Source organism: Lolium rigidum, chromosome 1, assembly GCF_022539505.1.
Source record: "Lolium rigidum isolate FL_2022 chromosome 1, APGP_CSIRO_Lrig_0.1, whole genome shotgun sequence".
Lineage (NCBI taxonomy): Eukaryota > Viridiplantae > Streptophyta > Magnoliopsida > Poales > Poaceae > Lolium > Lolium rigidum.
The window spans coordinates 101,130,910-101,158,172 of NC_061508.1; the positions used below are offsets into that span (position 1 = coordinate 101,130,910).

The 27,263-nt window shown below is 47.1% G+C and overlaps 1 protein-coding gene across 1 annotated transcript; it reads right to left on the reverse strand.

Annotated features, from left to right (window-relative positions):
• Window positions 1-5,121: 5,121 nt before the first annotated feature.
• Window positions 5,122-6,525, reverse strand: LOC124649593. The gene has a single exon (XM_047189198.1). The coding sequence runs from the start codon at window positions 6,523-6,525 to the stop codon at window positions 5,122-5,124; it is 1,404 nt and encodes a 467-aa protein (XP_047045154.1).
• Window positions 6,526-27,263: the final 20,738 nt, after the last annotated feature.

Sequence of the window (27,263 nt, forward strand, 5' to 3'; positions counted from 1 at the left end):
CCACGGAGCTGTGTCCTTTTGAAGTGGTGTATGGTTTCAAACCCATTACTCCAATTGACTTGTTGCCTTTGCCCGTACACGAGAGAGTTAATATGGAGGCATCTAAGAGGGCCGATTTTGTGCGAAAGATCCATGTGAAGACTAAAGAGTTGATAGAGATCGAAGAAAGGCAAGAGCAATGCTGCAAGGATGAACAAGATGCGCAAGGAGCTGTTGTTCAAGCCTGGTGATATGGTCTGGGTATATTTTCGCAAGGATAGGTTCCCGAAGCTACGGAAGTCCAAGTTGCTTCCTCGTGGTGCTGGTCCTTACAAAGTGATTGCCAAGATCAATGATAGTGCATACTCGATAGATCTTCCACTTGATGAGTTTGGTGTCAGTAATTCTTCCAATGTTGTTGATTTGACACCATATGATGGAGAAGACCTTGGAGCGTCGAGGTCGACGCCTTTTGAAGGGGGCGGAGATGATGAGGACATCCCTACCACACTACCACCTCCATCATTGCCAACTGAAGATGAACCTGCTGTGAAGCTCAAGTCCAATGAAGTTCGGATTGGACCTATTACAAGGGCTCGTGCGAAGCTACTTAAACAACATGTGAACTTGTTCCTAAACGATACTTTAATTGATCAGAGCTTTATACTACCTAAGTCCTATTACTTATGTATCATCAGGTATGAAGAGGAGCCAAGCATCGCACGAGGAGGAGAAGAGCAGCTGGACGTGAAGATGGACGTGGAGCTGGACAAGGAACTGGACATGAAGATATCTCATGGACGCGCGAGGGAGGAGCGGGAGGCATGCGCGAGAGGAGAAGACGAAGTCCAGGCCGGCCCAGCACCCGGTAGGACCGGCCGCCACGCCGGCGCGCCCGGTCCCTGGCCCGGTCCGATCGGGCGGCAGGCCGGATCCACCCCGGCGCCGACCGGGCGCCACGTTGATGCCAACCGGGAGCGTTACTGCGCGACAATTCCTACGCCCGGTTGGAACCCGGTCCCTGGCTCGGTTTGAACCGGCCAGCCCGGTCCCAGGCCCGGTCGACCGGCCCCTAGACCGGCCGTGTCCGAGTCTATCGCGACCATATCTATTCTGGATCGGTTATTCTTGTATCTTTTCGACCAGAAGTCATCCCGGACGCCTATATAAGTGCCCAGGACGCCCCCCTAGCTGCTTTAGACCACGTTTAAGATAAACCCTAGTTCTTAGTTGTTTGCTTTGCAAAACTATTGAATCCCCTACACCATATTGCTTGATATTGTGTAGATCTGAAAAGTCTTGTGTGATCTGCTGTTCCATTGGGAATTAGACGGTTGCAACTTACCGCTTCGTGGTCGGCGGCTACGTGCGTAAGTGTGTGGAGTTGTGAATATCTTGCAGGGTTGAGAGCTGTTGCATTGGCGACAGGGACCAATCGAGAGATCTCGTTGCGTCATACAATTTATCATCCACTTCATCAAGTTATCTCCGCTGCAATCACCCTGTGATCATCATCACCACCGTTGCTTACTAAGAAGATCGGGCCACCCCTTATCAGTGAAGATGATCAACTGAGGGCTTTCGTCCGTACCATGCTTCGTACGGAGTCCCACCAACCATACTCCTAGTTGGCGCCCTGTTCAGCAAGTAGACAACTGTGTTAACTGCCTCACCCCAGAACTTTCCTGGCAAGTCTTTGCTCTCCATCATGCTGCATGCCATGGCCACCACTATATGCTTCAATTCACCACCCCGATCTACGCGTAGGGACTTTCTCTTCGCCCTTGCTTCAAGTCCTCCAACTTCCTTGATCTTCTCGAATGCTTGTACACCTTGATCTTTACTCTTCAGCAACACAATCCACATGTATTGGCTGAGATCATCCACCACAAGCATGAAGTACTCATTGCCGGACGGGGTTGCAGGTGAAATTGGACCGCATATATCGCCATGAATGAGCTCCAAAGCTTCACTTGCCTCAAACGCGGTTTCACGTGGGCACGGGGCACTCCGTTGCTTCTCGATGACACCTTCGTCACATAGCTTGTCCACGTGATCCACACACGGTAGACCATGATCCGTCACAATCTCCGTAGCTGGTGATGGAGGAGGTATCTCCTCCTCGTCCTTCAACTCGCATACTTCGAGCATCAACAGCATCGGTCCATCATCTCCTTCCTGGGCGATGAGAGCCCTTTCCTTCGGCTTCGATGGTTTCCGGCAATCAACTTTGAAGTGGCCGAGCTCGCCGCAGTTATGACATCTTACTTTCTTTATGTCAAACTTTCTCCTCACCGGAGCATTGTCCTCGTCCTCCCCTGCGATGTATTTTTTCGCTGGGCGAGAAGCTTCCTTATCACTTCTGTTGTCATATGCCTTATCGCCCTTCTCTTTGGCGACCACCGACTCCCATTGGGCACGGGTAAGCATCACGTGCTCTTCTGGCACCACATCACCATAGGTGATCTTCATCCGCTCATCATGAGCCTTGAACCGTCCAACTAGATCATCCATCGTGAGAGTCTTGAGATCAACACATTGCTCGATCGCCGAAACAACGGACAAGTAACGCGGCGGCGCCGCGCGAAGGAAACGCCTTACGATCGAGATCACCATAGGCTCGTTGTCTTGCGTGGAGAGGAAGAAGGTGGGGAGAGGCGTGCCCGAGGGTGCTTGGTGGTTGGAGTGGTCCAGGATGAGGATAAGGAGGCAGAGAGCAATGTGGTGGTGGCTGGCTTGGTCCATGGTGTGAGGACAACCAAGGAAAGGAAGCACGCTGCTGCGTGAATCGTCCAGATGGTGGACATGCAGATTAAATGATCTAGCTGGGCTTCTTCTCCTCTTCATTCTATTTTGATTTTCTGTTGCATTCTTCTCTTCTTCGATTCTTCAAAGAAAGCAAAGAGAGGAGGGAACACATTTTGGGAGAGAAGAAGTTTTGAAAACATGTGGAGAATTTTTTAGAAACCTTAGCAAAGATTTTAAAAAAGGTTTTGTTAAACATCCAAAACATTATTAGTATTATTTTGGGTTTATTTGAAGTAAGAAAGAGAGGAAGGGTTTATAAGCACCATACAAGAAAAATAAAATATAGCTTACGAAAATAAATTTTATTTTGTCAAAACATGGATGATATGATGCATATGCCATGATGACTTGGAACGACACGGAAAAACAAGCAGCGGTGAAAAATCTAATATTGTGGTTTTTCCGGGTCGTTACAATGCACACGGCCGCATAAATATCTGTTACAAAACACACCGATGTTCGAAAAGGACAACAAAATTCATGGAAGATAAAAGACTAGCTAGGTGGATCCAGCCGAAGGTCACGCTACCACCCATGTTGGGAAAAAATATCCCTCGCCGCGTCCTCCAACCGTGAAGATACCTCCGTAAAGAGGTCTCGATGCTCTACCCGCTGCAAAGGCAGAACGGAGTATAGCGGCACACCGGTAAATGACCTGCATAAAAGAGGAAAAAATATTATTGAAAATCTTGTCATTTCTACATAGCCATAACGACCAAATAATTGCAATCGCTCCCATCCTAATAAGACGCTTAAACCTTACATCCACACCATTGAGCCAGTTGTCAAATAAGTGGGCTAGACCTTTGTGGCGTTACTCACAGGAGACCTGAGTGAAACCTTTGTGGCGTTGGTCTGGCCTTCATGGCGATCACACTCCTCCAAACGTAGACGTACTTCCCCTCAAAAGGAAGGAACTACGGGAATCATCTCTGTGTCTTCGCGTGCTCCACTCTCGGTTACATCTATCCTTATTAGCTCTACTATATCTTGTCTAGCTATATCTTGCTTAGTAGTTGATCTTGTCATATAGGTAAATTCACATAGTTGCATATCTAGAGAATTTATCTTTGTGCCAAGCCTAAATTGAAAAAGAACTAAAAATTGGTTACCACCTATTCACCCCCCCCCCCCCTCTAGGTGCGGCATACGATCCTTTCAGAAGGGAGCAGTGCACAAACACCGTCGTCACCCGATCAAAAGATCTTAGGTTGTCACCCTGAAGATAGTCTCCACTCTCAAAACAATGTCTTCAACAAGGTCATTGCCAAACACAACCAATTAAGGTTGGGCCTAGGATTTTCAGCCTGAAAGGTAAGACTCTAAACTTTACATGTGTTGTCTCCCCCACTTGCATACTGCTGCTGCGAAAATCAGAACACCAAGCAAGTCCCTCAACATCAGAGAGACTCGAACCTCCGTTGCTAGTCCTCCAATCCGGCCTTCATGATATTCTCCGCCTCTGATTTCACCATGAATCATAATGTCATCTGATGGCAACACAGAACAGAGCTTCGCATCTCTCCCTCCGGAACTAAACGGTCGGAATAAAAGCATGGGTGCGCACGACCGAATACCACCCGATCCAGCAAACTCCAGGCAAAAGATGCACTCTTACATTTGCTAGCGGAGCCTTCTAGAACTCATCACTCCAGCTAGATGAAGAAGGACTGACATCAGGAAGGTCTTCATCTTCGCAAAATAAGAACCCTAGGACAACCACCTTTATTAGCTAGATCAGCCGCCCCCCACGCCGCCGCCCGCCGGTAACCTCATCGGCGGAAGAGGAGGCCGCCACCGACCACAGACCCGTCGACGAGTCGTCTGCCGCCACCCCGAACCCCGAAGTAGGCCACCAACGAGAGCCACCGGGAGGGAGAGGCACAGAGGACCGACCGACCACCACCAGGCACGGCCATGCCGCCGTAGATGCCGGATCCACAGTCGTCAGGATCACCCTCGCCGCCAGCCACATCGCTGAAAATCACCCGCCCGCCGCAACCCTCATCAGGGCAGCCAAGCACGACGCGTCGCAGCTCCACCGGCCGAGGCCGCCGCCCCGGATCCCCCCTAGAACCACACCCCGCCAATCCCCGACCAGCCCCGCTACCGGCCGGCGACCACCGTCGTCGATCCCGCGCCTCCTCTGCTAATTGTTTTATTTAGATACATCCAAATTTCTTTAAACTTAGGATATTCTTTTATAGACGGAGGGAGTAGAAGAGGTCGGACCCTGCTAAAAGTTCAAAATCCTATAGACGAGATTTCATTTCAAATTATCTATGCTGCTACGCGCGGCCATCCTCTGCCCAACATTCTTCAGACGGAATTAATTCAGTCGGCGCAGGACGGGAAGACCCAGACCGGCGGCGGCCATTTCCAGAGCAGGTCGCGCGCCGCACCCCGTGGCGGCCTGTAGCTGCCGTCCGCGAGGTCGAGCACGCCGACGTCCGGCGCCACCTCGCGGCACCTGTCGTGCGACCACGGCCCGTCGTCGGTGAAGTACACGCAGTTGCCCTTCAGCTCGGACCGGCAGCATCCGCCCACGGCGACGCACAGCGACGCGTTCTTCCCCAGGAACAGCGCGCGCCCGCCCAGGACGCCGCCGTTCATGCCGTCCACCGGAGTCCACCGGCCGCCGTCCGTCGTCCACTCGAAGAGCTCGGCGTCGACGGTGGTGTACTCGACGCGCTCCGGGCGGGGCTCGCACCTGTACCTCCCGTGCGCCGCTTCCCTGAGCCGGTGCACCTGGAGCAAGCGCCCAGGCGAGAGCTCCACGAGGTACCTGCTGCACGCCCCCGACATGGAGCACGCGCGCCCCGAGCAGCAGCAGCACGCCGGCGCGACCGCCACCATTGTCGGCGTCGTGGCGTCAACGTCCCATGCATCGACGCGCCCCGCGGTGTCCATCACGTATACCAGTTGCCGCCTGCCGGCGCCGGTCGTGGACGAGGCGCGCACGGCGTCCACCCAGCGGCGCGAAGGCGTGTCGAGCAGCGTCCATCTCGTGTCGCCGGCTCGGGCGATGGCGAGGCGGGACAGAGGCTGGCAGATGAGCATGACGGCGTAGCCGCCCCAAGAGCCGGTCTGCCTCTCCCGCGGCGCGGACACTAGTATGGCCTTCTCGTATAGCTCGAACCGGAGCCTGTCCGGCGCGAAGGACTCCGGCGGGACGACCACGGGTGCGTCGTCTCCGTTTTCATCTTCGTCGAAGCAGCACCGTATTGAATAGCTCACGACCCGGCCGCCCGCGTCGCGGTTGGCGTGGACGAAGGGGAGCGTGTCGAGCGGCGGGAGCGCGAGCTGCGCGCCGGTGAGCGGGTTGAGGAGGCAGAGCTCGGAGGCAGCGTCGGCGGTGACGAGCCACCCGTCCGGCGACGAGCCGACGCAGAGGCGGTCGGAGACGGCCGGGGCCGGCTGCGGGATGTCGTACGTCCTGCCCTCGGATAGGCTCAGGAACCGCGCCTTCGAGAACGTGTCGCCGGCGCCGCGCCTCTGCCCACGTGCAGTCTGGTTGAACGGGAGCATCAGCCACGGGAACGGCACATCCACGGCCTGGACGCGTGCCGCGCTGGCGGCGGCGGCCGACTGCCACGCGGTGCAGACGGCGGGGAAACGGAGGCGGTCTGTCACGGGGAGGCGGACCAGAACGGACTCGAGGAGGTCGCCTGGTAGGTCCGACCAGCCCGGGCTCGGCCTCCTACCGACGGCGCCGACGAGCTCTCTCATCGCCGCCATTGGCACAACACTTACTTCAGCTACTTGCAAGCTGGGACTCGATCGTACGAGGTGAGGAAGAGTGGGAAGCGATTGGTTCTCGGGATCACGATGCGCGCGGCAAACTTATCAGCATCAGCCGCCGGTCAGAAACTGGCGGTCGCGGTTCTGGTTTGGCGGTTCGCAGTCGCACGGGAGAACGGCGAACGGCGAACGGCGACGGCGCGGACACGGTGGGCGCTAGTGGTAAGGTGTCGCCGCGGCGGTCAGAGATTAGAATACTGTTTTTGCAGGAGACTGTTTTATTTTTTCAGAGCGTGTGATAAGGATGAGAAACCGAGACGTCTGTGCATGCAGCTCACCGATCACACACGATAAACTTCTTCTTTTTTCGAAACATATGCATACGTAGACGTTCACACGTACGCACATATACGCACATATACGCATCTCTATAAACGTACGCACGCACACCTATCTTTGTGAGCATCTCGAGAGACTGCGTCCAAGAAATTTCATCCAACGGGTTTTTAGATTGACGAAGTTAATACAGGCGTCTCGCTGTCAACGGAAACTTCGCCTCCCACTGCAAAATGTTCCCCTTATAATGAGACACCAAAATGTCAAACCTGAGACCCAACCACAGGTTGGTTCTCCGCACACAATAAACAACTTCGAGACACAAATTTACCGCGATTTAAAATTTATTAGGGTAACATGTAGTTCAAGGAAAAAAGTTTTCACCATAAATTCAGTCAAACAAAATGTAAGTTATGTCATTGGATTCATATTCGAAAGAAGTTTCGAATTATACATTTTTTGTCACATATAATTTATATTTTGTTGATCAAATTTATAGTAATTTTTTTTAAATGCATATTACCCTACTAAACCAGAACCGAGGGAGTATTACCTTACCACTTGACAAATGGAGGCCCAATTGTCGAGGACTCCTCCCGGGTCGCTCTCGCGCGGGGCGACTCCGGAGGCACCCCCAAACCCTAGCAGAGCCGCCCCAGATCCCGGCCACCCCTGGCCGCTGCTGCCGCCGGCGCCGGCGGCAGTGGCGGCGCCTGGCCGCTGAAGGCGGAGGGCTTGGCGGGCGCCCCCGACACCTCTCCTGCGCGCGTTGAGGCGGCGGTTGTGGGGGTCGCATGGTGCGGCACGGCGACCCGTCGGCGGGTGCTCTGGCGCGGGCCCGGTGGGGCGAGGGTGCGGCGGAGGTACTGGAGGCGTCAGCGCGGGATCAGGGGCGTCCGCTTCGGCTGCGGCCGCGGCGCCGCTGCGCGGGCTGCGAGGGCCTGGTGCGGGCCGGCCTGGGCTGAGGCGCAGCGGCGCGCTCTCCCGGTGGCGGGGTGGCCGCCAGGAAGGCTGGTGGGGAGGCAGGTCGCGGCGGCGGCGCCCGGGACGTGGGTCTCTGCCCGGCGTGCGCGGTGTCTCTACCGCCCGTGGTCCTGTTTCTGGTCGGGCCGGGGCACCAGCGGTGCTGGGCGGCTGCTCCGGGATCTCGACGGTGGCTCCTTTGCGGCGGTGGTGCTGCTGCCGCGTTGGAGGTGTGTTTTCAGCGGGGTCCGGGCTGGCGGCGATGCTCCGTCTTGCTGTCCGGACGCGCGAGGAGGTGAAGGTTTCGGTTGCTCCGGGCGAAAGCCTGATCGCGCGGCGTCCGCGGGTGTCGCCATCCTCCTTGGGGGTGGTCGTGGAGCTCTCCGACCTTCGCGCCCTCGGGTTCACTTCTTCGGGTGAAAGCCTAGATCCTAAGGGATCGGACGACGGCGTCGTTTCTTCGTCGTTTCCCCTCTTGAGTGTAGGATAACGTTGCATAGAAAACAAAAATATTCCTACCGCGAACACGAAATCCAAGCCAAGATGCAATCTAGAAGACGGTAGCAACGAGGGGATTATCGAGTCTCACCCTTGAAGAGATTCCAAAGCCTACAAGATGAGGCTCTTGTTGCTGCGGTAGACGTTCACTTGCCGCTTGCAAAAGCGCGTAGAAGATCTTGATCACGGCGCCACGAACGGGCAGCACCTCCGTACTCGGTCACACGTTCGGTTGTTGATGAAGACGACGTCCACCTCCCCGTTCCAGCGGGCAGCGGAAGTAGTAGCTCCTCTTGAATCCGACAGCACGACGACGTGGTGTCGGTGGTGGTGGAGAAGTCCGGCGGAGCTTCGCTAAGCGTGCGGGACGTGGTGGAGGAGAGAGGCCGCTAGGGTTTGGGGAGAGGGGGGCGCCGGCCACTAAGGGGTGCGGCCACCTTGGTGGTTCTTGGGTGGCCGGCCCCCTCCCTTGGCCCCTCATTATATAGGTGGAACCCCAAGTGTTGGTCTCCAAGTCTTCGAATAAGACCCGAACCAAAAACCTTCCATATGGTGGGGAAACCTACCCAAGCTAGGACTCCCACTAGAGGTGGGAGTTCCACCTCCCATATGGGGGGGTGGCCGGCCCCCTAAGGGGGAGTCCACTTGGGACTCCTCCCCTACTAGGGTTGGCCGGCCATGGAGGTGGAGTCCCATGTGGACTCCACCTTCCTTGGTGGTTTCTTCCGGACTTTTCTAGAACCTTCTAGAACCTTCCATAGAACCTTCCGCATCATTTTAATTCACATAAAATGACATCCTATATATGAATCTTATTCTTCGGACCATTCCGGAACTCCTTGTGATGTCCGGGATCTTATCCGGGACTCCGAACAAATATTCGAACTTCATTCCATATTCAAGTTCTACCATTTCAACATCGAACTTTAAGTGTGTCACCCTACGGTTCGCGAACTATGCGGACATGGTTTGAGTACTCACTCCGACCAATAACCAATAGCGGGATCTGGAGATCCATAATGGCTCCCACATATTCAACGATGACTTTAGTGATCGAATGAACCATTCACATACAATACCAATTCCCTTTGTCACGCGATATTTTACTTGTCCGAGGTTTGATCTTCGGTATCACTCTATACCTTGTTCAACCTCGTCTCTCGACAAGTACTCTTTACTCGTACCGTGGTATGTGGTCTCTTATGAACTTATTCATATGCTTGCAAGACATTAGACGACATTCCACCGAGAGGGCCCGGAGTATATCTATCCGTCATCGGGATGGACAAATCCCACCGTTGATCCATATGCCTCAACTCATACTTTCCGGATACTTAATCCCACCTTTATAACCACCCATTTACGCAGTGGCGTTTGGTGTAATCAAAGTACCTTTCCGGTATAAGTGATTTACATGATCTCATGGTCATAAGGACTAGGTAACTATGTATCGAAAGCTTATAGCAAATAACTTAATGACGAGATCTTATGCTACGCTTAATTGGGTGTGTCCATTACATCATTCATATAATGATATAACCTTGTTATTAATAACATCCAATGTTCATGATTATGAAACTAATCATCCATTAATCAACAAGCAAGTTTAAGAGGCATACTAGGGACTTCTTGTTGTCTACATATCACACATGTACTAATGTTTCGGTTAATACAATTATAGCATGGTATATAAACATTTATCATAAACATAAAGATATATATAATAACTACTTTTATTATTGCCTCTTGGGCATATCTCCAACAGATCTCCCACTTGCACTAGAGTCAATAATCTAGATTACATTGTAAGGTACCTAACACCCATGGCATTCGGTGTTGGTCATGCTTTGCTCTAGGGAGAGCTTTAGTCAACGGATCTGCTACATTCAGATCGACTGTGTACTTTGCAAATCTTTACTTCTCCATCTTCGATGTACTCGCGAATCGAATGATAACGCAGCTTGATATGCTTCAGCCTCTTGTGTGACCTTGGTTCTTGTGCATTGGCGATGGCACCCATGTTGTCACAATAGATGACTAGTGGGTCCAATGCACTAGGAACCACACCGAGCTCTACAATGAACCTCTTCATCCATACCGCTTCGATGAAGCCTCGAAGCCGCTATGTACTCCGATTCTGTTGAGGATTTCGCCACCGTGCAATCGCTCGAGCTTGCCCAGCCTATCGTAAAGCACCATTCAATATAAACACGTACTCGGATCGTGACTTAGAGTCATCGGATCGGTGTTCCAACTTGCATCGGTGTAACTTGTTACAACGAGCTCTTGGTCACCTCCATAACAAAGAAACATATCCTTAGTTCTTTTCAAGTACTTCAGGATATTCTTGACCGCTGTCCGAGTGTTCCATTCCTGGATCACTTTGATATCTCGCTAGTCAAACTAACAGCATGTGCTATATCCGGTCGTGTACTTAGCATGGCATACATGATAGAGCCTATCGCCGAGGCATAGGGGATCCGACTCATCCTTTCTCTTTCTTCTGCCGTAGCCGGACCTTGAGTCTTACTCAAGACCTTGCTCGGTAACATAGGTAAAAACCCTTTCTTACTTTCGTCCATTCTAAACTTCTTTAGAATCTTGTCCAGGTATGTACTTCGTGATAGCCCTATTAGGCGTCTTGATCTATCTCTATAAATCTTGATGCCTAATATATACGATGCTTCACCAAGGTCTTTCATTGAAAAACTGTTATTCAAATAACCTTTTACATCGCTTAATAGTTCTATATCATTCCCAATCAATAATATGTCATCTACATATAATATTAGGAATGCTACTGAGCTCCCACTCACTTTCTTGTAAATACAGAGCCTCTCCATGACACCGTATAAACCCGAAGTCTTTGATCACCTTATCAAAGCGTCGGTTCCAACTTCTTGATGCTTGCTTCAGTCCATAAATTGAACGCTGAAGTTTGCATACTTTGTCGGCATTTTTAGGATCGACAAAACCTTTGGGTTGTACCATATACAACTCTTCCTCAATGTCTCCATTAAGGAACGCCGTTTTGACATCCATCTGCCAAATCTCATAATCGAAAAATGCAGCTATTGCTAATAAAATCCTTACAGATTTTAGCTTCGCTACAGGTGAGAAAGTCTCATCGTAGTCAACACCTTGAATTTGTCGGAAACCCTTTGCGACAAGTCGAGCTTTATAGACGTAATATTACCATCAACGATCTGTTTTTCTCTTGAAGATCCATTTATTCTCGACAGCCTTGCGGCTATCGTGTAAGTCTACCAAAGTCCATACTTTGTTATCATACATGGATCCCATTTCGGATTTCATGGCTTCTTGCCATTTGTTGGAATCTGGGCTCATCATCGCTTCTTCATACGTCGCAGTGTCTTCATCATTGTTGTCCACAATCATGACATTTAGACAAGGATCATACCAATCAGGAGTGGCACGTTCCCTTGTCGATCCGCGAGGTTCAGTAGCTATCTCATTTGAAGTTTCATGATCATTATCATTTGCTTCCTCCATTGTCGGTGCAGGCGGCACAGAACATCTTCCGCATCTGCGCTACTCTGATCAACGAGCAGAGATTCTTCAATCTCATCGAGTTCTACTTTTCTTTCAGTCACTTCTTTAGTGAGAAATTCTTTCTCAAGAAAGGTTCCGTTCTTAGCAACAAAGATCTTGCCTTCGGATCTGTGATAGAAAGTGTACCCTACAGTTTCCTTAGGGTATCCTATGAAGACGCATTTCTCCGCTTTGGGTTCTAGCTTGTCCGGTTGTAACTTTTTTACATAGGCTTCGCAACCCCAAACTTTTAGGAACGACAGCTTAGGTTTCTTATTAAACCATAATTCATACGGTGTCGTTTCAACGGATTTTGATGGTGCTCTATTTAAAGTGAATGCGGCTGTCTCTAATGCATAACTCCAAAATGATAACGGCAAATCAGTAAGAGACATCATAGAACGAACCATATCTAATAGAGTTCGATTACGACGTTCGGACACACCGTTTCGTTGTGGTGTTCCCGGCGGTGTCAATTGTGAAAGTATTCCATATTTCTTTAAATGCATGCCAAACTCATAACTCAGATATTCACCTTCGCGATCAGATCGTAGAAATTTAATCTTCTTGTTACGTTGATTTTCTACTTCACTTTGGAATTCCTTAAACTTCTCAAAAGTTTCGGATTTATGTTTCATGAAATAGATATACCCATATCTACTCAGATCATCTGTGAAGGTTAGAACATAACGATAACCACCGCGCGATGCTACACTCATTGGTCCGCACACATCGGTATGTACCAGAGAATGGAGTCTTAGTCATTTTTCCCATTAGACATGCTTCGCATCTATCAAGTGACTCAAAGTCAAGTGATTCAAGTAACCCATCGGTATGGAGTTTCTTCATGCGTTTTACTCCAATATGACCAAGACGACAGTGCCACATATAAGTAGAATTATCATTCAATTTAATTCGCTTAGCATCAATGTTATGTATATGTGTATCACTACTATCGAGATCTAACAGAATAAGCCATTCTTTTCGGTGCTCGACCATAAAAGATATTATTCATAAAAATAGAACAACCATTATTCTCAGACTTGAATGAATAACCGTCTTGCATTAAACAAGATCCAGATATAATGTTCATGCTCAACGCGGGTACAAAATAACAATTATTGAGGCTTAAAACTAATCCCGAAGGTAGATGTAGAGGAAGTGTGCCGACAGCGATCACATCGACTTTGGATCCATTTCCAACGCGCATGGTCACTTCATCTTTTAGTAGTCTTCGTTTATTCTTTAGTTCCTGTTTCGAGTTACAAATATGAGCAACCGAACCAAGATATCAAATACCCAGGTACTAGTACGAGAACCAGTAAGATAAACATCTATAACATGTATATCAGATATACCTTCTTTCTTCTTCTTGACAAGGCCGCTCTTCGATCCGCCAAATACTTGGAGCAATTACGCTTCCAGTGTCCCTTCTCCTTGCAGTAATAGCACTCAAGCATCGGGCTTAGGGCCAGTCTTAGGTTTCACAGGAGGCGTGGCAGCTTTCTTGCCACTCTTCTTGTTCTTGCCTTTAGACTTGCCCTGTTTCTTGAAACTGGTGGTCTTGTTGACCATCAACACTTGGTGCTCTTTCTTAATTTCAATCTCAGCAGATTTCAGCATGGAGAAGAGTTCAGGTAACTCTTTGTTCATGTTCTGCATATTGTAGTTCATCACAAAGTTCTTGTAACTAGGTGGCAGTGATTGAAGGACACGATTAATCCCCAGTCTATTAGGAATCACTATTCCCAAGTCACTGAGTTTCTTCGCATGCCCGGTCATGGCGAGCATGTGCTCACTAACGGAGCTACCTTCTTCCATCATGCAGCTGAAGAAGTGTTTCGATGCTTCATAGCATTCCACGGCCGCATGAGTCTCAAATATAGTCTTCAACTCATTGATTAACTCATGTGGATCGTGGTGCTCAAAACGTTTTTGAAGATCGGCTTCCGGATCGCATAAGATGGCACACCGAACTTGAGAGTACCGAGTTTTCCGAGTTGCGTAAACAGCTTTTACTTCATCGGTTTCAGTTTCACAGGAGGGTCACCTAGCGGTGCATCAAGCACATATTGCAGATTTCCGCCATTGAGGAAAATCCTCACATGACGGAACCAGTCGGTGAAGTTGCTACCGTTTCTCTTAAGCTTTTCTTTCTCTAGGAACTGGTTAAAATTGATTGAGGACGCCATATCTACAACATATTTGCAATAGTTTAGACTAATGTTTATGACAAATTGAGTTCAAATTTTAATTCAATATAATTAAAAACTAGGTGAACTCCCACTCAAAAACAATATCCCTCGCATTGTCTTAGTGATCACACGAACCAAATCCACCACACCAAGTCCGATCATCACGAGACAAGATGTAACTTCAATGGCGAACACTCAAAGTGTTCATCATATCAATCATATGATTCATGCTCTACCTTTCGGTATCACGTGTTCCGAGACCATGTCCGTACATGCTAGGCTCGTCAAGGCCACCTTAGTATCCGCATGTGCAAATCGGCTTGCACCCGTTGTATGCACTTGTTGATTCTATCACACCCGATCATCACGAGATGCTTCGAAACGACAAGTCTTGGCAACGGTGCTACTAAGGATGAACACTTTATTATCTTGAGATTTTAGTGAGAGGGATCATCTTATAATGCTACCGTCGCGATCTAAGCAAAATAAGATGCATAAAAGGATTAACATCACATGCAGTTCATATGTGATATGATATGGCCCTTTTGTCTTTGCGCCTTTGATCTTCATCTCCAAAGCACGGACATGATCTCCATCATCAACGGGCATGATCTCCATCATCGTCGGCGAAGCACCAAGGTTAATGGCGCCGTCTTCATGATTGTCCTCCATGTAGCAACTATTACAACTACTTTGAAATACTACTCAACATGAAATTTAAAGACAACCATAAGGCTCCTGCCGGTTGCCACAATACAATAATGATCATCTCATACATAGTCATCATCACATTATGGCCATATCACATCACCAAACCCAGCAAAAACAAGTTAGACGTTCTCTAATTTGGTTTGCATATTTTACGTGGTTTAGGGTTTTCGAGTAAGATCCAATCTACCTACGAACATGAACCACAACGGTGATACTAGTGTTGTCAATAGAAAAGTAAATTGAATCTTCACTATAGTAGGAGAGACAGACACCCGCAAAGACACTTATGCAATACAAGTTGCATGTCGAGCGTGGAGCAAATCTCATGAACGCGGTCATGTAAAGTTAGCCCGAGCCGCTTCATCCCACTATGCCACAAAGATGCAAAGTACTCAACTAAAGATAACAAAAGCATCAACGCCCACAAACCATTGTGTTCTACTCGTGCAACCATCTATGCATAGACACGGCTCTGATACCACTGTAGGATAACGTTGCATAGAAAACAAAAATATTCCTACCGCGAACACGAAATCCAAGCCAAGATGCAATCTAGAAGACGGTAGCAACGAGGGGATTATCGAGTCTCACCCTTGAAGAGATTCCAAAGCCTACAAGATGAGGCTCTTGTTGCTGCGGTAGACGTTCACTTGCCGCTTGCAAAAGCGCGTAGAAGATCTTGATCACGGCGCCACGAACGGGCAGCACCTCCGTACTCGGTCACACGTTCGGTTGTTGATGAAGACGACGTCCACCTCCCCGTTCCAGCGGGCAGCGGAAGTAGTAGCTCCTCTTGAATCCGACAGCACGACGCCGGGGTGTCGGTGGTGGTGGAGAAGTCCGGCGGAGCTTCGCTAAGCGTGCGGGACGTGGTGGAGGAGAGAGGCCGCTAGGGTTTGGGGAGAGGGGGGCGCCGGCCACTAAGGGTGCGGCCACCTTGGTGGTTCTTGGGTGGCCGGCCCCCTCCCCTTGGCCCCTCATTATATAGGTGGAACCCCAAGTGTTGGTCTCCAAGTCTTCGAATAAGACCCGAACCAAAAACCTTCCATATGGTGGGGAAACCTACCCAAGCTAGGACTCCCACTAGAGGTGGGAGTTCCACCTCCCATATGGGGGGGTGGCCGGCCCCCTAAGGGGGAGTCCACTTGGGACTCCTCCCCCACTAGGGTTGGCCGGCCATGGAGGTGGAGTCTGATGTCTACGGGTGCTTCTATTCTTGTAGACAGTGTTGGGCCTCCAAGAGCAGAGGTTTGTAGAACAGCAGCAAGTTTCCCTTAAGTGGATCACCCAAGGTTTATCGAACTCAGGGAGGAAGAGGTCAAAGATATCCCTCTCATGCAACCCTGCAACCACAAAGCAAGAAGTCTCTTGTGTCCCCAACACACCTAATAGGTGCACTAGGTCGGCGAAGAGATAGTGAAATACAAGTGGTATGAATGAATATGTGCAGTAGTAACGGCGCCAGAAAAGTGCTTGCTGGCGTGCGATTGATGGTAGTAATATTGCGGGCGAGTATAAATGCGGTAAAACAAGTAAACAAGCAGCGATAGCGATATTTAGGAACAAGGCCTAGGGATCATACTTTCACTAGTGGACACTCTCAACATTGATCACATAACAGAATAAATAAATAGATGCTAGACTCTACACCCTCTTGTTGGATGATGAACACCACTAACTCGTGTAGGATTACACGAACCCTCAATGCCGGAGTTAACAAGCTCCACAATATTCAATGTTCATATTTAAATAACCTTAGAGTGCATAACGGATCAACATAACCAAACCAAGTACTAACATAGCATGCACACTCGTCACCTTCACACTACGAAAGGAGGCATAGATCACATCAATACCATCATAGCAATAGTTAACTTCATAATCTACAAGAGATCACAATCATAGCCTACGCCAAGTACTACACGACGCACACACCTGTCACCATTACACCGTGCGGGAGGAATAAACTACTTTAATAACATCACTAGAGTAGCACACAGATAAATTGTGATACAAAACACATTGCAATCATAAAGAGATATAAATAAGCACTTCACTATGCCATTCATAACAGCGAATAAGTATTCTGTGAAATATAGCCTAAGAGACCCACACGGTGCACACACTCGTCACCTTTACACACGTGGGACAAGGAGTCTCCGGAGATCACATAAGTAAAATCCACTTGACTAGCATAATGACATCTAGATTACAAGCATCATCATATGAATCTCAATCATGTAAGGCAGCTCATGAGATTATTGTATTGAAGTACATAGGAGAGAGATGAACCACATAGCTACCGGTACAGCCCCGAGCCTCGATGGAGAACTACTCCCTCCTCATGGGAGACAGCGGCGTTGATGAAGATGGCGGTGGTGTCGATGGAGAAGCCTTCCGGGGCACTTCCCCGTCCCGGCGGCGTGCCGGAACGGAGACTCTGTCCCCGGATCTTGGCTTCGCGATGGCGGCGGCTCTGGAAGGTTTTCTCTGGTTTCGTCGAACGTGTCGTGGTTTTTAGGTCAGGGACCTTTATATAGGCGAAGAGGCGGAGTCGGAGGGGCGACGAGGCGGTGACACACTAGGGGGGCGCGCCCCCCCTGGGCCGCGCCGCCCTGTCATCTGGGGGCCCAGTGGCCCCCCTCTGGCGACTCTCGGGTGTTCTGGAAGCTTCGTGGAAAAATAGGATGTTGGGCGTTGATTTCGTCCGATTCCGAGAATATTTCCTTACTAGGATTTCTGGAACCAAAAACAGCAGAAAACAAGCAACTGGCCCTTCGGCATCTCGTCAATAGGTTAGTTCCGGAAAACGCATAAATATGACATAAAGTATGCATAAAACATGTAGATATCATCAATAATGTGGCATGGAACATAAGAAATTATCGATACGTCGGAGACGTATCAGCATCCCTAAGCTTAGTTCCTGCTCGTCCCGAGCGGGTAAATGATAACAAAGATAATTTCTGGAGTGACATGCCATCATAACCTTGATCATACTATTGTAAGCATATGTAATGAATGCAGCGATCAAAACAATGGTAATGACATGAGTAAACAAATGAATCATAAAGCAAAGACTTTTCATGAATAGTACTTTCAAGACAAGCATCAATAAGTCTTGCATAAGAGTTAACTCATAAAGCAATAAATCAAAGTAAAGGTATTGAAGCAACACAAAGGAAGATTAAGTTTCAGCGGTTGCTTTCAACTTATAACATGTATATCTCATGGATAGTTGTCAATGCAAAGTAATATAACAAGTGCAATATGCAAGTATGAAGGAATCAATGCACAGTTCACACAAGTGTTTGCTTCTTGAGATGGAGAGAAATAGGTGAACTGACTCAACATAAAAGTAAAAGAAAGGTCCTTCAAAGAGGAAAGCATCGATTGCTATATTTTTGCTAGAGCTTTTGTTTTGAAAACATGAAACAATTTTGTCAACGGTAGTAATAAAGCATATGTATCATGTAAATTATATCTTACAAGTTGCAAGCCTCATGCATAGTATACTAATAGTGCCCGCACCTTGTCCTAATTAGCTTGGATTAACACGGATTATCATTGCATAACATATGTTTCAACCAAGTGTCACAAAGGGGTACCTCTATGCCGCTCTGTACAAGGGTCTAAGGAGAAAGTTCGCATTGGATTTCTCGCTTTTGATCATTCTTCAACTTAGACACCCATACCGGGACAACATAGACAACGAGATAATGGACTCCTCTTTTAATGCTTAAGCATTCAACAATAGATAATATTCTCATAAGAGATTGAGGTTTTATGTCCAAGCTGAAACTTCCACCATGATTCATGGCTTTAGTTAGCGGCCCAATGTTCTTCTCTAACAGTATGCATACTCAAACCATTTGATGGTGAAAACCGCCCTTACTTCAGACAAGACGAACATGCATAGCAACTCACATGATATTCAACAAAGAGTTGATGGCGTCCCCAGGAACATGGTTATCGCACAACAAGCAACTTAATAAGAGATAAAGTGCATAAGTACATATTCAATACCACAATAGTTTTTAAGGCTATTTTGTCCCATGAGCTATATATTGCAAAGGCGAATGATGGAAATTTAAAGGTAGCACTCAAGCAATTTACTTTGGAATGGCGGAGAAATACCATGTAGTAGGTAGGTATGGTGGACACAAATGGCATAGTGGTTGGCTCAAGGATTTTGGATGCATTAGAAGTATTCCCTCTCGATACAAGGTTTAGGCTAGCAAGGTTATTTGAAACAAACACAAGGATGAACCGGTGCAGCAAAACTCACATAAAAGACATATTGTAAACATTATAAGACTCTACACCGTCTTCCTTGTTGTTCAAAACTCAATACTAGAAATTATCTATACTTTAGAGAGACCAAATATGCAAACCAAATTTTAGCAAGCTCTATGTATTTCTTCATTAATGGGTGCAAAGTATATGATGCAAGAGCTTAAACATGAGCACAACAATTGCCAAGTATCAAATTATTCAAGACATTTTAGAATTACTACATGTAGCATTTCCCGATTCCAACCATATAACAATTTAACGAAGAAGATTCAACCTTCGCCATGAATACTATGAGTAAAGCCTAAGGACATATTTGTCCATATGCAACAGCGGAGCGTGTCTCTCTCCCACACAATGAATGCTAGGATCCATTTTATTCAAACAAAAACAAAAACAAAAACAAACCGACGCTCCAAGCAAAGCACATAAGATGTGATGGAATAAAAATATAGTTTCGGGGAGGAACCCGATAATGTTGTCGATGAAGAAGGGGATGCCTTGGGCATCCCCAAGCTTAGACGCTTGAGTCTTCTTAAAATATGCAGGGGTGAACCACCGGGGCATCCCCAAGCTTAGACTTTTCACTCTTCTTGATCATAGTATATCATCCTCCTCTCTTGACCCTTGAAAACTTCCTCCACACCAAACTTTAAGCAAACTCATTAGAGGGTTAGTGCATAATCAAAATTCACATGTTCAGAGGTGACACAATCATTCTTAACACTTCTGGACATTGCACAAAGCTACTGGAGGTTAATGGAACAAAGAAATCCATCCAACACAGCAAAAGAGGCAATGCGAAATAAAAGTCAGAATCTGTCAAAACAGAACAGTCCGTAAAGAAGAATTTTAAAATGGCACCAGACTTGCTCAGATGAAAATGCCCAAATTGAATGAAAGTTGCGTACATATCTGAGGATCACACACGTAAATTGGCAGATTTTTCTGAGTTACCTACAGAGAATTCTGCCCAGATTCGTGACAGACAGAAATCTGTTTCTGCGCAGTAATCCAAATCTAGTATCAACCTTGCTATCAAAGACTTTACTTGGCACAACAATGCAATAAAATAAGATAAGGAGAAGTTGCTACAGTAGTAACAACTTCCAAGACTCAAATATAAAACAAAGGTACTGTAGCAAAATAAACACATGGGTTATCTCCCAAGAAGTTCTTTCTTTATAGCCATTAAGATGGGCTCAGCAGTTTTAATGATGCACTCGCAAGAAATAGTAGTTGAAGCAAAAGAGAGCATCAAGAGGCAAATTCAAAACAAATTTAAGTCTAACATGCTTCCTATGCATGGGAATCTTGTACACAAATGAATTCATGAAGAACAAAGTGACAAGCATAAGAGGATAAAACAAGAGTAACTTCACAATTCTCAACATAAAGAGGGGAAACTTAACATTATTAAGATGCATACAACCATGTTTCCCTCTCTCATAATAACTTTCAGTAGTGTCATGAACAAATTCAACAATATAAGTATCACATAAAGCATTCTTATCATGAGTCTCATGCATAAAATTATTACTCTCCACATAGGCATAATCAATTTTATTAGTTGTAGTGGGAGCAAATTCAACAAAGTAGCTATCATTATTATTCTCATCAAGTGTAGGAGGCATAGTATTATCATCATAAAAATTACTCTCCATAGTAGGCGGCACCAAAAGATCACTATCATTATAATCATCATAAATAGGAGGCAAAGTATCATCAAAGTAAATTTTCTCCTCAATGCTTGGGGGACTAAAAAGATCATGCTCATCAGAACCAGCTTCCCCAAGCTTAGAACTTTCTATATTATTAGCAACAATGGTATTCAAAGTGTTCATACTAATATGTTCCGTGGGTTTTTTAATTTTCGCATCAAACCATCCATGTCTTAAATCAGGAAATAGAATAAGAAGCTCATTGTTGTCCATTATGCCAAACTAGTGTAAACAAGAAACAAAAAGATGCAATTGCGGGATCTAAAGGAAATAGCTTCGAGCACACACACAACGGCAACGAGAAAAGTACTTTACCCGGGACCGGAGTATGAGAGCCTTTACCTTTCCTCCCCGGCAACGGCGCCGAGAAAATAGCTTGATGTCTACGGGTGCTTCTATTCTTGTAGACAGTGTTGGGCCTCCAAGAGCAGAGGTTTGTAGAACAGCAGCAAGTTTCCCTTAAGTGGATCACCCAAGGTTTATCGAACTCAGGGAGGAAGAGGTCAAAGATATCCCTCTCATGCAACCCTGCAACCACAAAGCAAGAAGTCTCTTGTGTCCCCAACACACCTAATAGGTGCACTAGGTCGGCGAAGAGATAGTGAAATACAAGTGGTATGAATGAATATGAGCAGTAGTAACGGCGCCAGAAAAGTGCTTGCTGGCGTGCAGTTGATGGTAGTAATATTGCAGGCAGTATAAATGCAAGTAAAACAATGAAACAAGCAGCGATAGCGATATTTAGGAACAAGGCCTAGGGATCATACTTTCACTAGTGGACACTCTCAACATTGATCACATAACAGAATAAATAAATAGATGCTAGACTCTACACCCTCTTGTTGGATGATGAACACCACTAACTGTGTAGGATTACACGAACCCTCAATGCCGGAGTTAACAAGCTCCACAATATTCAATGTTCATATTTAAATAACCTTAGAGTGCATAACAGATCAACATAACCAAACCAAGTACTAACATAGCATGCACACTGTCACCTTCACACTACGAAAGGAGGCATAGATCACATCAATACCATCATAGCAATAGTTAACTTCATAATCTACAAGAGATCACAATCATAGCCTACGCCAAGTACTACACGACGCACACACTCGTCACCATTACACCGTGCAGGAGGAATAAACTACTTTAATAACATCACTAGAGTAGCACACAGATAAATTGTGATACAAAACACATTGCAATCATAAAGAGATATAAATAAGCACTTCACTATGCCATTCATAACAGCGAATAATTATTACATGAAATATAGCCTAAGAGACCCACACGGTGCACACACTGTCACCTTTACACACGTGGGACAAGGAGTCTCCGGAGATCACATAAGTAAAATCCACTTGACTAGCATAATGATATCTAGATTACAAGCATCATCATATGAATCTCAATCATGTAAGGCAGCTCATGAGATTATTGTATTGAAGTACATAGGAGAGAGATGAACCACATAGCTACCGGTACAGCCCCGAGCCTCGATGGAGAACTACTCCCTCCTCATGGGAGACAGCAGCGTTGATGAAGATGGCAGTGGTGTCGATGGAGAAGCCTTCCGGGGGCACTTCCCCGTCCCGGCGGCGTGCCGGAACAGAGACTCCTGTCCCCCAGATATTGGCTTCGCGATGGCGGCGGCTCTGGAAGGTTTTCTCTGGTTTCGTCGAACATGTCGTGGTTTTTAGGTCAGGGACCTTTATATAGGCGAAGAGGCGGAGTCGGAGGGGCGACGAGGCGGTGACACACTAGGGGGGCGCGCCCCCCCCCCCGGGCCGCGCCGCCCTGTCATCTGGGGGCCCAGTGGCCCCCTCCGGCGACTCTCGGGTGTTCCGGAAGCTTCGTGGAAAAATAGGATGTCTGGGCGTTGATTTCGTCCGATTCCGAGAATATTTCCTTACTAGGATTTCTGGAACCAAAAACAGCAGAAAACAGCAACTGGCCCTTCGGCATCTCGTCAATAGGTTAGTTCCGGAAAACGCATAAATATGACATAAAGTATGCATAAAACATGTAGATATCATCAATAATGTGGCATGGAACATAAGAAATTATCGATACGTCGGAGACGTATCAGAGTCCCATGTGGACTCCACCTTCCTTGGTGGTTTCTTCCGGACTTTTCTAGAACCTTCTAGAACCTTCCATAGAACCTTCCGCATCATTTTAATTCACATAAAATGACATCCTATATATGAATCTTATTCTCCGGACCATTCCGGAACTCCTCGTGATGTCCGGGATCTTATCCGGGACTCCGAACAAATATTCGAACTTCATTCCATATTCAAGTTCTACCATTTCAACATCCAACTTTAAGTGTGTCACCCTACGGTTCGCGAACTATGCGGACATGGTTTGAGTACTCACTCCGACCAATAACCAATAGCGGGATCTGGAGATCCATAATGGCTCCCACATATTCAACGATGACTTTAGTGATCGAATGAACCATTCACATACAATACCAATTCCCTTTGTCACGCGATATTTTACTTGTCCGAGGTTTGATCTTCGGTATCACTCTATACCTTGTTCAACCTCGTCTCCCGACAAGTACTCTTTACTCGTACCGTGGTATGTGGTCTCTTATGAACTTATTCATATGCTTGCAAGACATTAGACGACATTCCACCGAGAGGGCCCGGAGTATATCTATCCATCATCGGGATGGACAAATCCCACCGTTGATCCATATGCCTCAACTCATACTTTCCGGATACTTAATCCCACCTTTATAACCACCCATTTACGCGAGTGGCGTTTGGTGTAATCAAAGTACCTTTCCGGTATAAGTGATTTACATGATCTCATGGTCATAAGGACTAGGTAACTATGTATCGAAAGCTTATAGCAAATAACTTAATGACGAGATCTTATGCTACGCTTAATTGGGTGTGTCCATTACATCATTCATATAATGATATAACCTTGTTATTAATAACATCCAATGTTCATGATTATGAAACTAATCATCCATTAATCAACAAGCTAGTTTAAGAGGCATACTAGGGACTTCTTGTTGTCTACATATCACACATGTACTAATGTTTCGGTTAATACAATTATAGCATGGTATATAAACATTTATCATAAACATAAAGATATATATAATAACTACTTTTATTATTGCCTCTTGGGCATATCTCCAACATTGAGGGCGTCATCTTGAAGTTGATGATCCCCTTCGCGCACTCCGGTGGGCTGTACACACAAGGCATCTGGGTTGGCAGGAGGTCAACCGGAGATGCGGGTGTTCCGGGTGGAGGCTTGTGAGGCGACGACGATGGTGGTGGCCAAGGTGTGGTTGCGGCAAGGTCATGTTAGTCGGCTCCGTTCCGGCGTGTCCGGATGTCTTCGTGATGATCTCCTCTTGCTGTGAAGTCGAAGCTGCCCTTGGACGGTGTACGATGACCTTCGAGGGGCGGTCCGGTGAAGGTCCTATTTGGCGCTTGTCTTGGTCATCTCCTCTCCGAGGCTCGTCTTCAGAATCGGAGCTGCCGGTCTCTCCTCGAAGGGCCATCTGTTTGACATAGGCCAACTTGAGCTTCTTGTGTAGTTTTTGTTGGTAGCCAGGATGGCTAGGTGTGTCCCTCGCGGGAGTGGGGGTGGTTGTGGGTGTGTCTTGACACTGTTGTGTTGTTGTTGGTTTTCGCCCGGTTTTCTACTAAAAACCGGACACCTTCTGCTTAATGAATGGATAAGGCAAAGCTTTGCCTCCGTTTCAAAAAAAAAAACAAATGGAGGCCCAGGTAGAGATAACCCTTTATTTTCAAAAAAAAAATGAAAACAAATTTATAGATTTCAATAAAATTTTAAAATACTTTGAATGTAATCAATGAGGTATCCTACAATCATACAAAATCTCAATACAAGATTTTTGTGTGTTTTAGGTTACACGAAAATGACAAAATTTGACATCATATATTGTTTTGAAATTTGCACTATACTCAGATCTACTTTTGTCATTTTTGTCTAGTCCAAAATGCAACGTATTTTGCATTAAGATTTTACGCGCTTGTAGCACACATAAATACATCGTTGAGTACTTCCAGGTTTTCTTCAGAAAATATAAAATATTTAAATGTGGTTGAATTTTCGAAATAAGAGCTCGGCCTCCATTTGTGGTTGGCCCTTTGGTTAGCATGGCCATTCAACGCAAAAAGCAGATGTTTGGTTGTGCCGCACAAGAGATTGGGGATTTTTCTAAAACATTGGACCTTTTTGGAACGTCGTTGGTTATGATTGTAACAAAGAAAAATATTCATTACATTAGACGCGATGGAAAATTCCCCCTGCAAAAAAAGACAATATAGAATTTTGTCTAAACGTTGCTCCCAAATACGTAGAAGTTTTTCTTTGGTCAGCATGATTCTTGTAAAACAAATTAGATCGAGGTTATGCCGCACACAAATTAGGCCTTTTCACAACATCATGGTTGTTGGTTCTTGATATGTATAAGTGGATTGCCTAGCCCTTTCCATCAATTCAAACTTTTGGTTACATTGGCTTGTGCATAAAGCTTAACATGATACCAGAGCCTAGGGTCTCAAGTTCGAGTTCTGGCTTTCGCAATATTTGCCCACCCCTATGTTCGCCGCGTATACGATCATTCATATGTATGCTATTCTTATTTCCACGTGTTGATCTTCTCTTCTCTTCTCCTGGTAACACGTGAGGAGGGGCGTTGATATGTATAAGTGGATTGTGGACTTTTAGTTGCGTCGGCTTGTGCATGAAGTTTGACAAGGGTCTCAAGTTTGAGTCCTGGCTTCGCAATATTTGCCCACCCCTATGTTCGCCGCGTATACGATCATTCATATGTATGCTATTCTTATTTCCACGTGTTGATCTTCTCTTCTCTTCTCCTGGTAACACGTGAGGAGGGGTGTTGATATGTATAAGTGGATTGCCTAGCCCTTTCCATTAGTTTGGACTTTTAGTTGCGTCGGCTTGTGCATGAAGTTTGACAATAGTTATATTGTTACAAAAGGAAAATATTCATTACATTAGAGTCGACGAAATATTATTTTTCAAAATGCTGTCAAGTGAAGAAGATTTGAGGTAAAATTCTAAGGACTCCCAAAAAACCAATGTAATTCTTTTGAACCAAAGAGGCCCCACAATTGTCACGCGTTAGGCTTGATAAGTAATCCCAACCCAACGAAAAGAAAAATATCATACAATTTCTAAAGCGTTAGGCTTCACAGCGATCCTCGGACGTGAGCCGTTAGATCTTCCTTGTGACGAATCTCAGCCGTTGATTCCTGGCTCAGAATCTACTAGCTAACCCCATGCAACGGCTGATTGTTACCCGTGTCTGGCTGCATGTGCGCCCCACCTTTGCCGGCCCCATATGTCAGCCACTGCCAGTAGGGTCTATGTCGGTGCACATTGTCAACGGGCAGTGATCTCCACCCCGCAGGGGTATTTTCGTAATTTCATCCTGGCATGGTATAAAACCGAGCCCACAGGGCAAAAAAAACCCTAGCCTCCTCGCGCCCCTGCCCCGCGCCCGCGCCCGCCCCCGTCGCCCGCCGCCGCCTCGCGGCCCCTGCCCCTCGCCCGCCGCCGCCTCCAGCCGCTGCCTTGCGCCCCTGCCCCGCGCCCGCCCCCGTCGCCGGCCGCCGCCTCCAGTCGCTGCCTCGCGGCCCCGCCCCGCCCTCACCCCTGCCCCGTTGTCGTCGCCGGCCGCCGCCTCGAGGCGCCTCCAGCCCTGCTCCCTCGAGCCGCCGGACAGCATCAGCGTCGGCCGCCGCCTCGACCCGCCGCCAACCCTCCTCTCAATCCGCCGGAAGGGAGCGCGGACCGTCCGATCCTCAGGCCGGCGAGGCGGATGCTGTGGCTCCGTCGTTCTTGGTAGAGAGGGGAGCCGCCAGGCTGCCGCCAAGATGCACCAGAGGAAGGGCCACCGCTGCACCACGGGAGAGGCCGACGCTGTGAGTGTTTTCTTCCCCATTGAATTTTCTTGGCATGATTTCCCTTAAATTTTGAGGCAATTTTCTCTCGTGCAATCAGTTGTTTTTTTGCGAGTACTGTGCAACACCAGTTGTTGTGTGGGTGATTCGTTGTTGTTACTGAGGAAGCTGTGAAGGGTAGGAAGAAGGGGCTGAAGGAGGTTGCTTGTCATGTATTAATGATTCAACTGAGATGCTTAATCAGCAGTATACAGAGATATTCTGTGTATAAAGCATATTACCTCACTTAGTTACTTGGCTTGAATATACAACATATTTCCCCTTAAGCTATTGTTGATAAACTATATGAGTAGTCCTGGAAAATATTCTTCGGTTGACTGTATGAGACATGCATCAGATAATATTTCTCAAGTATAAAGCCATGTCGCCATGGATTTTGTGCAAATTAAGACTTTTGCCTTGAATAAATTTCTTGTATGTCCCATTCATAAGATTCTCATTCCTGAATGTTGCATCCATTTTTGCTAGAA

Bases quoted from the DNA above. Each gene is read 5' to 3' on its own strand.
- LOC124649593 (XM_047189198.1), bottom strand. From the start codon at position 6,525: ATGGCGGCGATGAGAGAGCTCGTCGGCGCCGTCGGTAGGAGGCCGAGC.